This window comes from Pteropus medius, unplaced genomic scaffold (assembly GCF_902729225.1).
Source record: "Pteropus medius unplaced genomic scaffold, Ma_sr-lr_union100, whole genome shotgun sequence".
Classification (NCBI taxonomy): domain Eukaryota; kingdom Metazoa; phylum Chordata; class Mammalia; order Chiroptera; family Pteropodidae; genus Pteropus; species Pteropus medius.
In genome coordinates, this window is record NW_024341893.1 from 2,077,207 (window position 1) to 2,091,298 (window position 14,092).

General features: G+C 45.1%; 1 protein-coding gene across 1 annotated transcript; it reads left to right on the forward strand.

The window, feature by feature from the left end:
* Nucleotides 1–514: 514 nt before the first annotated feature.
* LOC120596780 (WD repeat-containing protein 87-like) lies at nucleotides 515–13,873 on the forward strand. The gene is made up of 7 exons (XM_039855234.1): nucleotides 515–592; nucleotides 2,718–2,903; nucleotides 3,333–6,184; nucleotides 6,789–7,054; nucleotides 7,413–7,697; nucleotides 12,510–12,844; nucleotides 13,100–13,873. Exons 1-7 carry the CDS (start codon nucleotides 515–517, stop codon nucleotides 13,871–13,873), a joined length of 4,776 nt encoding a protein of 1,591 aa, XP_039711168.1.
* Nucleotides 13,874–14,092: the final 219 nt, after the last annotated feature.

A 14,092-nucleotide genomic window follows, 5' to 3' on the forward strand; every position in this document is an offset into this window, starting at 1 on the left:
AAGTGTATGTTTTGATGAGTTTTGACAAACTTATGTGCCCCTGTAACTGATATAACCATGTAACCACTACTACAGTTGAGATATAGAATATTTCTACCACTTCAAGAAGTTCCCTTTTACCCCTTCCCAGGCAATCCCCCCAACTCTTGGCCCCAAGTAACCACTGATCTGGTCTCTGTCCCTATAGGTTAGATTAGTCTTGTCTAGAATGTCATATAAATGAAATCATATCGTATGTCCTCTTTGATGTCTGGCTTCTACTCACTATAATGTTTTTAAGATTCATCCATGTTGTTGTATCAGTAGTTCATTCTCATGCCCATTTTTTTGAAATAAGTGAGTTTCTCCTGTTTCTTAAGGAGTACTTTTGCTTCTCCCGTTCTCTAACTTCCCCCATTGCTCTTCCCTCTCTCAATTCCTTTAATTTCTAAGATAACATCATATGTTATGATTAAGTCATTTACCTTCCACAGGTTTTTTAATCCGCGATGTAAAGAGCTGGAATATCGCAAGGATGTCATCCTCACCCAGACTTATTCCTGAGTGGAAGGACTTGAAACTCCTCATAAATAATATCCTGAACGATATAAAGGTGATATGTATGAGAGAGATGCACATAGTGGGCTTGGGCTAACTGTCTTTGCCAAGGCCTGCTGTGGCATGGGCAACGTGTGAGCAGCTTTGGGAGGGCCCTCCCATACCCCTAAACGACTCCCCCTTCTAGATTAAGATGATAACATTAGGTATACATGTTCTTCTGTAAAAAATAGAAAATGGGCTTACATGGATTAAACAAGCAGGAGGCATCTTTGTCTTACATGTCATCAAGGACCCATGTTCTTTTTCTGTCCTTTCCACCATCCTTAGTATTTAGCTTACAAGACAATTAAGATTACAAGATGATTGTAACCCGCAATTGTAAAGCTGCACTTCCAGATATCAGCTTTAAATTGCAAGAAGGTAGAAGAGAGAAGATCAGAAAGCATAGAGCTGTGCCAGCTTTGGAGGACCATAGTGCCACCCTGTGTTGCCAGAATTTTTGGGTCCATGATAATCCTAAACAAGATCAGAGTTTTATTGGGACGGAAGAAGGGGGAAGAGTAAGGAAGAGATATTGATAACTAGCCAGCAATAGTGCCAGGCACAGACATGTTGCTTGGGTTTAAGATAGTCTTAGTCTTTTTGAGTCCTCTATGGAAAAGCACTGATACCATTGAATGAGTGAATGAATTATAATCTGGAAAGGAGAAAAGGAACAGTGATTAACTAATGGAATAAGGGGTATATAAATGATCTTCTTAATTCAATGAAGAGGAATGGAGGATTGGGAATTCAGATACCAGAGTCCTTTCTCTCAACTCTGCTGCTGTCACTGAATCAGCATAATAGTGGGTGCTTCGTGCTCTCCAGCTCTCTGTACTCTGTATTCTCTCATAATACAGAAGGATCTGAAAATGAGAAATAGAGGGAGAAGATAGATTCTGAGGTGCAGATATAGGTTCTCAGTATAGTCTCAAATCCTTTTTGGATGCAGGAAGCAGTCAGGATGAACATTTTGAATAAAGAAGTATTAATGCTTCAGTTGAATACAGTATTTTACTTTGCAGCGTAGATGGTCATAGCACAAGTTCTAATGCAGAGAATCTAAAGTTAGACTCATGGAGCATTGTTCAAGAGGCAGGTATAGCACAAGAATCTGCTGAGAAGAGGGACCTCAAAATCAAACTTCACAAGCCTCAGTTTTGGCTAGTCAGAATGAAAAGTACTTATATCCTAGATATATGCTATGTTACTGGAAGGTAGTGTGTATTGTACATGATCTACTGTGTAACATGTTTAAAGGTATATATCTCCCTTGATACACACACAGCCCACTAAGTAGGATACAGAATGTTAGAGCTGAAGCACAGCTAATTCCATGTTGTGAATAGCACGTTTCCCTTGGATGCACATAAAAATAGTGAAAGAGGGGAAAGCCACAGGGTCTAGCTGTCACACATGATGAACATTCTGTGAAGTGTGAGTTTTCCACAGGCGGTATATCATGAGTGTAATTATGACAGAAGTGGTCCTTTGGGTGTAGACAGGAACTTTGAATAGTTGTTTCAACTGTGGCTAGTAGAAATATTTGCCAAAGTTGGGTTCTTTTCTCATACTCATATAGGAGTATTCCTTTCTTTTGATGCACTTACTTGTTTTGTACAGTCATTAGTTCGTTGTTTGTTTAATATATATTCCTGCCCCACCCCTGCCGGACTCAGCTTTTGAGAGCTAAGGCCGTGTGTCTTTCGCTCAGCATTATATCCCCAATGTCTGTGTACAACATTCCAGCCTTTCTCAAATGTGATTTGTCATCTAAGCCATGGAACATAGAAAATGATTTCGGGGTGCTATTTTCTCAGTTCTCTTAAGGATTGTACATAACTAGTGGCGTTCAGAATGCATAGGGCAGAAACTAATTCATTATGTAGAGTGGAACTTTCAGATATTAGGGCTTACTTTTCTCATGGAGCCTTAGTTGACAAAGGCTGGAAGTACTTTGATGAATTAGGATGTACTCTGAGGGTGAGCAAGGGATGCCTCTCCAAATAGTGCTTTCCAGAAGTATGGTGAATAAATGTTGGTTAGCTAAAAAACAACAAACGTCTACTGTCCCTCAATACATATTTATTAAATGAATGAATGAAATGAGTGCAGACTCAGGCCTCTTAGTTCAGGCCACTCTTCTCTCTCAGGTTGATGGAACACCAAAGAATGATCTGGTTGTACTCAGTGACTGGCCTGAGACTTTATATCAGGAGCCGCATCATCCCCAGAACAAGCCTTTCATTTGTTTCTACTCTATCAATGTCAATTATTTTGTCTCCTTAAACTGGGTGGAACCACATTCAACACAAATGCAGGTAAAGCTACCTCATCTTTTTTCTCCCCTCCTTCTTAATTCACTTTACATCATATCTAAACCGCCCTCACCTCGGAAGGATGAGGATGATTCTGGGTTAGCTCATTTTAATACCCATCTCCATATCCCAATTTCACCTGGATGCAGTGATCCTTGTTCACCTCTAGTCATCAGGTCCTCAGAATTTATTTTCCTCATAAAGTAGACTAAAGGCCAAGGAAAGAGCCTTAAGCATGGTGCTTTATTCAATTTATAAATTTATTCAATTTATAAACTCCTATTACCAGGAAACTCCCAAAGTCAAGCTGTTTGGTCTTTCCTTAATCCCACAAGAGGGAACGAGGATCTAAACATTCAACCCTTTCCTACACTTCACTTTTGGGAATAATCTTCCTTTATGTTCAGGCTTTCATCACTCATCTTCTTCTAGGCAGTACTTTGGATACAGAAAAAAGATAGAGAAATGGAAGGAATGATAGAGAAGATGAAGTTTCATGTGATGGATCAAGTGCCACCCATCCAAGCAATGGTCCATGCAGGTTCCCACCACATGTTAATTGCTTACTGTGGTGACATGCGCCTGTGGCTCTTTGGAGATCACCATCAAGCATTCACATCTCTGGGTACAGTTCCCTGCCGTTTCTCCATCAGCTGCCTCTGCTACGACTCAGAAACTGAGATGATACTTTCTGGTACCTTGGGGGCTGTAATTACCTGGTTTATCCTACCAAGCAGCAGGGGCCTCCAGATGGCACAAACAGTGCCCATGCCTGGTCATGAGCTTGTACAGGGTTTTTCCCTGAATGGTCCCCAGGGCTCCCTCCTGGCCTTTTGTGAGAATAAGGTGAGAGTCTTCACCCACCAGGGTCAGGGCCAGCTGGAAGAGGTAAAGAAGTTCGCTCCCATAGCCAGTGGTTCCTCCATCACCTGCTCCTTCACTTGTGTCTCTCAGGGCTATTTCTATGCTGGAAACAGGGATGGAGAGGTCCATGCTTGGGGGCTAGATCGGGGCAATTTCCTCCACAGCTTCCAGGCCCATTTCTCATCAGTGATATGTATCCATAGCCGGCCGGAGATGCACACCTTACTAACGGCAGGCAGTGAAGGTGAACTGAAGGAATGGAATCTTGCTTTTGGGAACTTGCTGCGGCAGCTGGTTATTGGTGTGAATCTGCAGCAACTGCACTTTATTGATAACAGCACTTTCTTCTGTCAGACCACCTACACTTTCTCATTGCACCACCTGCCTTGCTTTTATAGCCTCTTCAGTGTTTGTGGGTCTGCTCCCCAGCAGGTGCAGCGTGTCTGCTGTGGCCGTAATTGGACCCGGATCCTATGTGCCACTAAGGATGGTTTGTTGCGCTTCTTGTCTCCAGTAACAGGAGAGATTCTTGTTATCACTTGGCCTCTACTTGTCATGGATAAGGCTGTGGCTTGGGCCTATGACTCAGACAGAGAGGAGCTCTTTGTGGCAACAAACACTTCAGAAGTGCTGGTGTTCGATGCAACACGCTCGCCTTGCACAGCCAAGTATCTTATGTGCACTTCAGTAAACCTTGAGGATAGAGTAAGATGCCTGGCCTACGGGCAGTCTCATTTGGGTAAGGGCCTCGTAGGATTGATGTTCTGTGGGCATGAGAGTGGCATTGTGAGAATCCTCTCCCACTATAGCTGTGCTCGAATAGAGAAGACTGTTCACTTGGGGGCAGTACTAGCACTGTCTACCCTGGAAGGTCCCCAGGAAAACTCCTTTCTCTGTTCCTATGGCATGGATGATATCGTACAGCTGTCAGAAGCTGTGCTTCAGGAGAACAAGGTCGTCTTGCAGCCTATCAGTAAAATTCTCTGTAATTGCCCCCTAAAATATGTAATACTCTTGCCGGGTTCTGTGGGTGCCATCACCGAGGACCACTGCTGGTGTCTCTGCCACTACCAAGATTGTCTGACATCTTCAGAAACAAAACTAAACTCTACGTTTAAAGAGATCAAATACCTGCACCAGTGTGCCATCACTTCATTTGATGTCTGCTTTTCCCTGAAACTTTTTGTCACAGGAGGCATTGATGGCTCAGTCCGGATCTGGGACTTCCATGGTAGACTCATAACTGGGTTTGACTCAGCATTGCATTTTGGCCCACTCTGCTTTGCTAATAATCGGGGCGACTTGCTTTTGACTTTTAATCAGAGTCTTTACCTGGTATCCTGCTTAAAATTGCTCCCTCCAGCTCTGCTGATTCACTTAGCTAACCTGAACAATGCAGATGAAATACAAGAAGCCCCTAAACCCTTCCTACCTAGCTTCTTCTTTTCATTTGAAACAGTATTTGTACCCAAATTTGTCTGCCTTGGACAAGGGCTGCAGGAATTACAAGGACTGGAAGCCCTGGTTAACAAACGGGCCATCGCCTTTGACAATACTGTGCCCCATGTTGTAGAGGAAGAGAGACAGATCTCCTTTGTGATACAAAAAAAACCCAAACTACATTTTTTGGAGGATAAGGATATTACTCTTGACCCCAAGCAGAATCGTCCCCGACGAGCGGTTCCTGCTCAATTACGGCTGGTCGGCTGGGATGGATTGAACCCCTACCATATATTACGGTGCTTCTTTGGTCAAGGGCGGCAATGGCTCTTTGCTCCTGATGGCTACATCCCCAACTCAGTGGTCCGTGCCCGCCTTTGGCCTGAGGGCACCCCAATCTTCCTACTCTGTGATCTGTACCCACCCTATAGAGATAAAACTGAACTCTTCAGACGCCAGGCACTGCCACCTATTACTCTGGCAAAAGAAAAAATCTCAAAGAGTAAACAGAAGGACAAATCCAAGTGGAAACAAACTTTCTTTGATGTTCTTGTAAACATGACAAAACTAAATTGGATAGGACGAAAATTTGATGAAGGACTTATAAATAATTTAATCGAGACTATACTCAACCTCACAATTTACTGTTCTGTAGAGCAATACAAGACATATATTAGTGTCCTGGCACAAATTTTTGCCACTCATCAAGTACCTTCAAATCTGCACTATGAGACTACCTGTCGTCTCCTGGAAGATACAACCCATTCCAGTTCACAGGTCCGTGAGCTAGCGTGGGAGGGGCTAGAGAGGCTAGGCCTCATGAGCCGTCTCTTTGTTATTCCACTGGCTATGGGATTGATGGACAGGGCTGAAAATGTGCGGGCTAAGACCTTATGCCTTATGATAAAAGTCACAGGCATCCAAACGAAGACCATGCTGGTAAGCCTGCTGAAGAAACAAGAGACTTTCCAGGAAATGCAGTAAGTTGGGTTGGTGGCCTTCCCCCATTTTATTCCTTCTCACTCCTAACCTCCAGCATTCGATTGCTTATTTACCTTTTCCACAACTTTTTCTATTCTTTTCCTCCACCTATGTTCTTTGTTTCTATTTGCTTTTCTCCCCAATTTTAAACCTTTTTTTCCTGACCACTGACTAGCCCCCGCCTTCCATCATTTTCTCACTTCCTTAAGATTCCTTGAGACTCAGGTCCACAAATCTCCCAACTGAGAAAGCATCTTGTGTCACACTAACTCCTCTATTACTTGTTATCCTTAATTCTTTCTTCTTTATCTATCCTTTACTTCAGATTACTCTGTCCTAAATAGCTAATTTATCCCTGCCTCTCCCATTGTAGTTTCTCTTCCTACTTCCCTTCCCTCTCCCTCCCTCTCCCCTCTCCTTCCTCCCTCCTCTTTCTTTCTTCTTGTCCTTCTTCTTTTCCTCCTCTCAAAGAGTAAACAGAAGGACAAATCCTCCCTCCTCCTCCTCTTCTTCTTTCTCCTCCTCCTTCCTCTTTTTCCTTTTCCTCTTCCTGCTTCATTTTATTACTGGCTCATTATTAACCTTTTCCCTTGACTTCTGTAGGCAGAAATTTATTGGAGAAGTCTCTCTGGACCGGCTTCTGGGGATTCAAGCTAAAGATATCCGATACTTGCTTAGTCAGGTGGAGTGGCAGCTAAATGAAAACCTGATGTTGTCACATAGAAGCCAACAATTGACTTTTGATGTATCAAAGGCTGACAAACTTGAAGCCCCTGTTGAACAAACATTCATACCTTCATCAGAACCTGAAAAGATCACCAAACTGGAGAAAAGAATGACACATGTTGCAGCAAAGAGCAGAAACCTTAGTATGTATGTGGTAATATATAGGGCATATTTTGGTTCCTTTTCAGGGCACCAAAAGGCAGGGTCAATAAGACCAAGGTATATAAAAAGATACCAGTGGAAGCAGAGTTAAGTAAGGAGACTCTTCCACAGAAAGTAGCTTTATTGAGAAAGATCTACTCCCACAACAAATATCAAGGTCTTATTTCTTTAGGATTTGGAAGCTGGGATAAAACAGCAAGCATTTCTGTATCATAAAGCCTCAGTCCCCTTTCCCTCTGTACCTCTTATGGCAATTCATTGAATTAGATATTACAAGGGATTTCACTCAGGACCTCTGTGGTTTTCTTAAATATTTTTTTCCTCCCGATATCTCTGCAGTTAAAAGAACTTTAGGCCTAGCCAAATCCAAAGTGGATGCTGAATCAAAGGAGATCATGTTGGAAGCCTCAGAAGCCATGGAAGACACAGAAGATATGGAGGTCACAGAGGCAGTGGAGGCCACAGAGGCAGTGGAGGACACAGAGGCAATAGAGGCCACAGATATGAGAGCCACAGATCGATATAGCATGAAAGATTATGGAAAGACGATCCTTAAGCCAGAAAGACGAGAATACATAGAAAAGCTTTGGAATAGGGTAGTGGAAAAAATCCATAAAAAACCAGGTATAAAATTGAAAGATTTGAAGGCTATTTCAAAGACAACTGCAGAAGAACCCAAGGAAGCAGATATGAAATTGAAAAAGAAAGATTTGAAGGATATTTCAAAGACAACTACAGAAGAACCCAAGGAAGAAGTCACAAAGATTACTGAGCAAGAAAAAGATACAAAAACGATACAAAAACTTGAAAAGAGTGGCCGTGGTTTGGCTGGGACCCCTGGACGCAGAGGTAAAGCAGACACCAAGTCTTGGAGGGATGACATTTGCGCTCTTGCCCTCTCAAGGATAGCAAGTTCCCAGCCAGGAATATTAAGGGATCTAGGTCAAGAATTGGTGGACTTGACTCACATGATGTTTGCTCCCCAAGCGCCCAGCTGGGCTCTTTTCCAGGATATCTGCCCCCTTTTAAAGGGCTCATCGGAATTGTATCACAAAGTGATGGGAAAACAACCCAGCATAATAGAAAAAGTGGTTAAGGAGATTGTCAAGGAAGAAGGGATAGTAGGATTGAGAGAACAAAAGGGTAAAGTATTAAAGAAGGGCAAGGCAGTTTCTCAAGTCAAGAAAAAGAAATTTCCTTTCTTAGAAGGTCACCTTGTGTTAGAGAAAAGGAAATTTAAAAAGAAAGAAAGGAAATTGGCCAGGCAAGAAGGGAAAGTAGCTGAGGGAGAAAGGAAACTGAATAAGCCAGAGAGGAAATTCATACAGGGAAAGGAGACACTGACCAAGGATAAGAAGACGCGGACCCATCGAAAAGGGAAAATTACTTGGGAAGAAGAAATACCGGCTTCTTCACAAAAGAAATTAACCATGAGAGAGCAGAAGTTAGTCCTAGGAGAAAAGAAACAGACTGGAAAACAGGGGAAACTACTAGGGAAAAGCAAAAGAGTGACTTTGAAAGAGGATAAAGCAACCCCAGCAGGGGGGAAGTGGGACTGGGAGGAGAGTATGCTGGAAGAAGGCATGTGGGTCCAGGAAGAGGAGGAACCAGGTGAGGAAGAAGAGTGGCTGGGTGAGGAAGAGGAGCTGGGTGAGGAAGAGGAGGGGCCGGATGAGGAAGAGGAGTTGGCAGAAGAAGAGAAGGAACCGTGAGTGAAGAGGAGGGGCCGGGTGAGAGGGAGAAGCTGCGTGAAGAAGTTGAGAAGGAGTTCGGTGAGGAAGATGAGGCCCAGTGAGGAAGAGAACGGCCTGGTGAGGAAGAGTTGCCAAGGAGGAAAGTGCTGAGGCCGAGTGAGGAAGAGGAGGGACCAGGTGAGGAAGAGGAGTGGCTGATGACCCAAGAGGAGCCAAGGAGGAAAAGGGGCCTATAGAGCAGATGAGCTGGGTGAGGAAGAGGAGTGGGTCGAAAGGAGGAAGAGCAGTCTGGCGAGGAAGAGGAGGGGCCGGGTGATGTGAAGAGTAAGGGGCTGGAAAAGAGGAAGAGGCGGGGCCTGAGGAAGAGGAGGGGCTGGTGAGGAAGAGGCGGGCCCGGGTGAGGAAGAGGAGGGGCCGGGTGAGGAAGAGGCGGGGCCCGGTGAGGAAGAGGAGCTGCGTGAGGAAGAGGAGGGGCCGGGTGAGGGAGAAAGGGAACTGGCTTGGGATGAGGGGGAACCAATCCTGGGCACGGAGAAACAAGTTAAAAAGAAGAAAAAGTCCCGTAGAAAGAAACACGTCCAGGGTATAGAAAAACATGTTGCGGTAGAGGCCTGGAAGGAGGGGAAACTGGCCCAGGAAGAGGAACATTTGTCTAGAGAAGAAAAAGAGCTGACTGGGGAAGAGAGAAAATGGGCATTAGAAAGGGGCAACTTGGTGGAAGGAGAAATTAAATTGACGAGAAAACAAAAGGAATGGTTAGTGAAGGAGGAAAAACAAGCCCGTAAAAAGAAAGAAGTCCAAGAAAAGAAAGTTGGGAAACAGGAGAAAGAAGACCAGAAAGAGAGGCACGCTAAGAAAGACGAGGAAAAGGCCAAGGACAAACACTCAGCCTGGCAAAGAAAGAAACTCGGCCTAGGAGAGGAAGGGTTTGCGGAAATGGAGATACTGTCACAAGAAGATAAACGGACTCAGGAAAAGGCAAGAAGAGTGTGGGAAAAGGAGAGAAGGGCCCATAAAGAGGAGAAATTGGCTCGAAAAATGGGGAAAGAGGCTGAGAGAAAAAAACAACAGGCCAGAGAAGAAATGAAATTGGTCCCAGAAGAGGAGAAAACGATAGAGGAAATTGAGAAAGTGTCTAAAAAAGAAGAGAAACAGGCCATGATAAAAGAGAAACAAGCTAAGAAAGAGGAAAAATGGGTTGGGAAAGATAAGAAAGCCACTGAGGAAAAAAGACAATGGCCCAGTGAAAAGGGGCAACCAGCCTTACAAGAGGAAAAACAGGCCCAAAAGGAGAGAATACGGAGTCAGAAAGAGGAGAAAGAGAGTCGGCAAAAAGAACAATGGGAGAAAGAGAAATTGTCCTTAGAAGAGGAGAAACAAGCTGGCGTAATGAGGAAAAAGTCCCAGGAAAAAGAGGGAAAGGCAATGGAGAAAAGACTGACCAAGAAAGACAGTAAATTGGCCAAGGAAGAGAGACATATTTCTAAGAAAGAAAAGGAAATAGCCAGAGAAGAGATTGGCATAAGTAAGAGAAAGAAAAAAGTAACCCAAGAAGAGAAAGAAATAATGAAAGAAGATAAATTGTCCCAGGAAGAGAGACAACTGGCATATGACAGAAGGACCAAGGAGATGGGTGTTGCTAAGAGAAAAAAGAAAAGAACCGAACAGGAGAGAATACAGGCAATAAGGAAACCAGATAAGGAAAAGGGGATTAGTTCTGAAGAAAATGAGGCTTTCAGGGAAAAAGATATAAGGAAGAAAGAGGGTCACTTGTTGGGGATCCTGGCTAAAACAATTAGAGAAATTAGTACAGTGCCATTGGAAGAAATAAAAATACCTGAGGAAGAGAGATCATCCATTATGGGAAGGAGTGAAATTGATGGCCAGAGGTGGGAAATTTTCAAGGAACAGGAGGAAATAACCAAAAAAGAGAAGGACCTGGATCGGAAAGAGAGAAAACTAGAAGATGGTAGACTGGCCAAAAAGGAGAGACCACTGACTGATGATGAGAGCTTGGAGGAGGACCGAAGACTATTAGAGAAGTTTCAAGAAACAATACTATTAGATAAAATCCAGGTAGAGAGTATGTTAAAGGAGATCCAGAAGCAAAATCTGTTAGGAAAAAGGCAGCTAAAGAAACTTCTGAAGAGAATTGAGAATAAACCGGAAAAGGCCCAGGTGAAGTGGTTATTAGAGATGATCAGAAATATACTGTTTGAAGGCTTATCTGAAAGCTTGACTGAGAAGGAAATAGAGGAAGGTCCAACTAAGAATGGAAAAGAGGAGAGCCTGAGCAAGGAGGAGGAAGAGGAGGAGAGCCTGAGCAAGGAGGAAGAGAGCCTGAGCAAGGAGGAGTGAAGAGGAGAAGAGCTGAGCAAGGAGGAGTGAGGAGGAGAGCCTAAGCAAGGAGTGGAGGGAAGAGGGAGGAGAGCCTGAGCAAGGGAGGAAGAGAGCCTGGAGCAAGGGAGGAGGGGGAAGAAGAGGAGGGAGCTTGAGCAAGGAGGGAGGAGGAGAGCCTGAGCAAGGAGGAGGAGGAGGAAGAGAGCCTGAGCAAGGAGGGGAAGAGAGCCTGAGCAAGGAGGGAGGAAGAGAGGAGGAGAGCCTGAGCAAGGAGGAGGAGGAGGAGAATCTGAGTAAGGGAGTGGAGGAGGAGGAGGTTCCTGAGGGGAGGAGGAGGAGAACCTGAGTGGGGAGGAGGGGAGGAGAGGCTGAGCAAGGAGGAGGAGGAGGAGAGCCTGGAGCAAGGAGGGAGGAAGGAGAACCTGGAGTAAGGAGTAGAGAGGAGGTCCTGAGGAGGAGGAGGAGGAACTGAGTGGGGAGGGAGAGAGGAGGAGGAGAGCCTGGAGCAAGAGGAGGGGAGGAGGAGAAAGCCTGAGCAAGGGAGGGAGAGGGAGAGCCTGAGGGGAAGGGGAGGAGGGAGGAGAGCCTGAGTGGGGAGGAGGAGGAGGAGAGCCTGAGCGAGGAGGAGGAGGAGGAGAGCCTGGAGTGGAGGAAAGGGAGAGCCTGAGTGAGGAGGAAGAGGACGAGGAGGAGAGCCTGAGCGAGGAGGAGGAGGAGATGGAGGAAAGGGAGGAAAGGGAGGAAAGGGAGGAGGATGAGGAGAGCTTTAGTAAACAGAAAGAAAAGGAGAGCATAGTTAGGGAGGCAATGGTCTCAGAAGAGGGAAGAGTATTAAAAATAGAGCTCTCAAAGGAAGGTGTGAGCCTATCGAAGCAAGTGACAGAAGATGAGTTTCTTGCTGAGGAAAGGGAGGGTACAGCTAAAGGGGAAGTGCTTTTTAAGAAAGAAAGATTACTTGATGGAAAAAGAGATCTCACATTTATGGATAAGCCTATGTGGCCAACAGTTCCGAAGAGCCCCTTCAAAATGCCACTCCCAGTAGCCCTAGAAAAAAAAGAAGGCATGCCTCTGAAAGTATTAGAGGATCGTTTGGACTTAGAAGGACAGAAAAGCCAACTTCTTGGAGCACATTCCGTGATAAGTTCACAGGGAAGACAAGAGGATGTACTCTTGGAGAAAGCCAGGGGCATGTTTTTACATGTCATGGAAACAGGCTTAGAGACCGAGATTCCAGAAGGCCTCCACAGGCCAGGGTCCCACGTACCAGAAATTATCATGGAACCACAGGAACCTGAATGTAGGCCCAAAGATGACAGGTGGAAGTGGTTCTCGAAGTATCGAAAGTCCTCAGTGGAGAAAACTGAGGGACACACCCCAGCCCCATCCCTTACTTCTCTGCCAGCTAAAAGACCATGCTCCTCAGAAGCAAGCTTCCCAGATGAGGACTGGATCAATAGTGCCTTAGTAAGGGTGGAAGCAGGAGAGCAACTTTCCAGGGACAGCTTCCATAGACTAAACCAGTTCCTCAGAGACTTCACTTCAAAGGGATACTTGAAATGGATGCATCTGTCCAATCTTAAAGCCATTGCTAAACACTTCAGGCAAGACCTAGAGGTAAGTCACCCAGATCTATCACAGTCCTTTAAGGATGTTTCAAGTCCACTACACTTAAAAGTGATCCCTCCAATTAGAAAAGAAAAAGAGAGCTGGCTAGAGCCAATCCCTATCCCTGAACCGGTGTTACCATCAGCTACCAAGAGGACTCAAACCCCACAAACTCTAAAGTGGCATCTCTTAGCTGAGTCCTTCAGGGAGAAGCAGGCACAACAGATATCCACTGCTGTCAAGGAGATAAAGCACCTTTATCCAGTCAGAAGGGGTGTTCCTACAGCTGTGTATTCCTCTGTGGATAAAAAATCCCTGGCCTTGATATTCCAGAAGGACTTCCAGGCCTTGAGGGGCAGGTTCCCCAAATTTCACAAGGCCAAGAAGAAACCACTGCCTATCCCTGTACCAGTATTACCATCAACAACCAAGAGGATTCCAGACACAAAGGCTGTAAGTTGGGATCTTCTAGGAGAGCCTTACAGGACTGCACGGGCACAACAGTTATCTAATGCTCTCAGGGAGATGGAGATGCGACACTTTTATCCTGCCCCTAGAGACACTTTCATGGGTGCCCATGCCTCTGTGGACAAACAAACCCTAGCGCTGATGTTTCAGAAGGATCTCAGGGCTTTTAAAGGTAAAGGCAGGCCCCCCAAATTGCCCCAGTTGGAGAAGGCTCAGCCCAGCTCTAAAAAGAAGGAAGATGTGCCTCTATGGGAGACGTTCGTGGCACTGTACCATGTTTTGCGGATGTTGCAGAAGCGATACGCGGAAGACAGTGCTGCTTGGATGGAACAATTCTACCAGCTCATGGACCTGTACCAACTTAAGTCCCCTGGAATCCAGAGGCTTCTACTAGAGTTGCTGCAGAGAAAGGAACTCCAACCCCAAGAGACCATCTACAAAAAGGCCCTGAAAGCCAAGGAGCTGGTGCTTGGTGAGCGGTTATTCTATGGCCTGTTTTGTGGTAGTTCCCATGCTCCTGCAGGTCCCAGATTCCAGAATGTTGTACCCCTTCCTGGGAAGAACAAGGTGCATACTATCCAACCTGTGGGCATCGCTCAGTATGGGTTCCTAGAACTTGCCTGGAAAAGCCTGCCACAAGTCAATCCTTACCTTAATGAGAGGCTGCCCAACATCCCTACTCCTACTCTCTGATTTGGCCTAATATCAGTACTTTGGAATCTTATTGGAAAATGAGCCTGGGCCACAGATTTTAAGCTGCTTTACCTGTTCCTCGATTTAAGGTTGGGGGATAAAAACAGACTTGTCTTTATTCAGCTCAAAACCTGCTACTATGTACTAAATAAAATAACATTTCTCATTTATTACAAAAATTCTGACATCTCTTTTTCCTTTCCCATGCCTAGAGTCCCC

Excerpts from the sequence above, each read along its gene's own strand:
- LOC120596780 (XM_039855234.1), top strand. The coding sequence starts at position 515 with ATGTCATCCTCACCCAGACTTATTCCTGAGTGGAAGGACTTGAAACTC. Across the intron at positions 6,185-6,788 it reads GAGACTTTCCAGGAAATGCA|GCAGAAATTTATTGGAGAAG; the intron begins GTAAGTTGGGTT and ends TGACTTCTGTAG. Across the intron at positions 7,698-12,509 it reads AAAAATCCATAAAAAACCAG|CTAAAAGACCATGCTCCTCA; the intron begins GTATAAAATTGA and ends CTTCTCTGCCAG.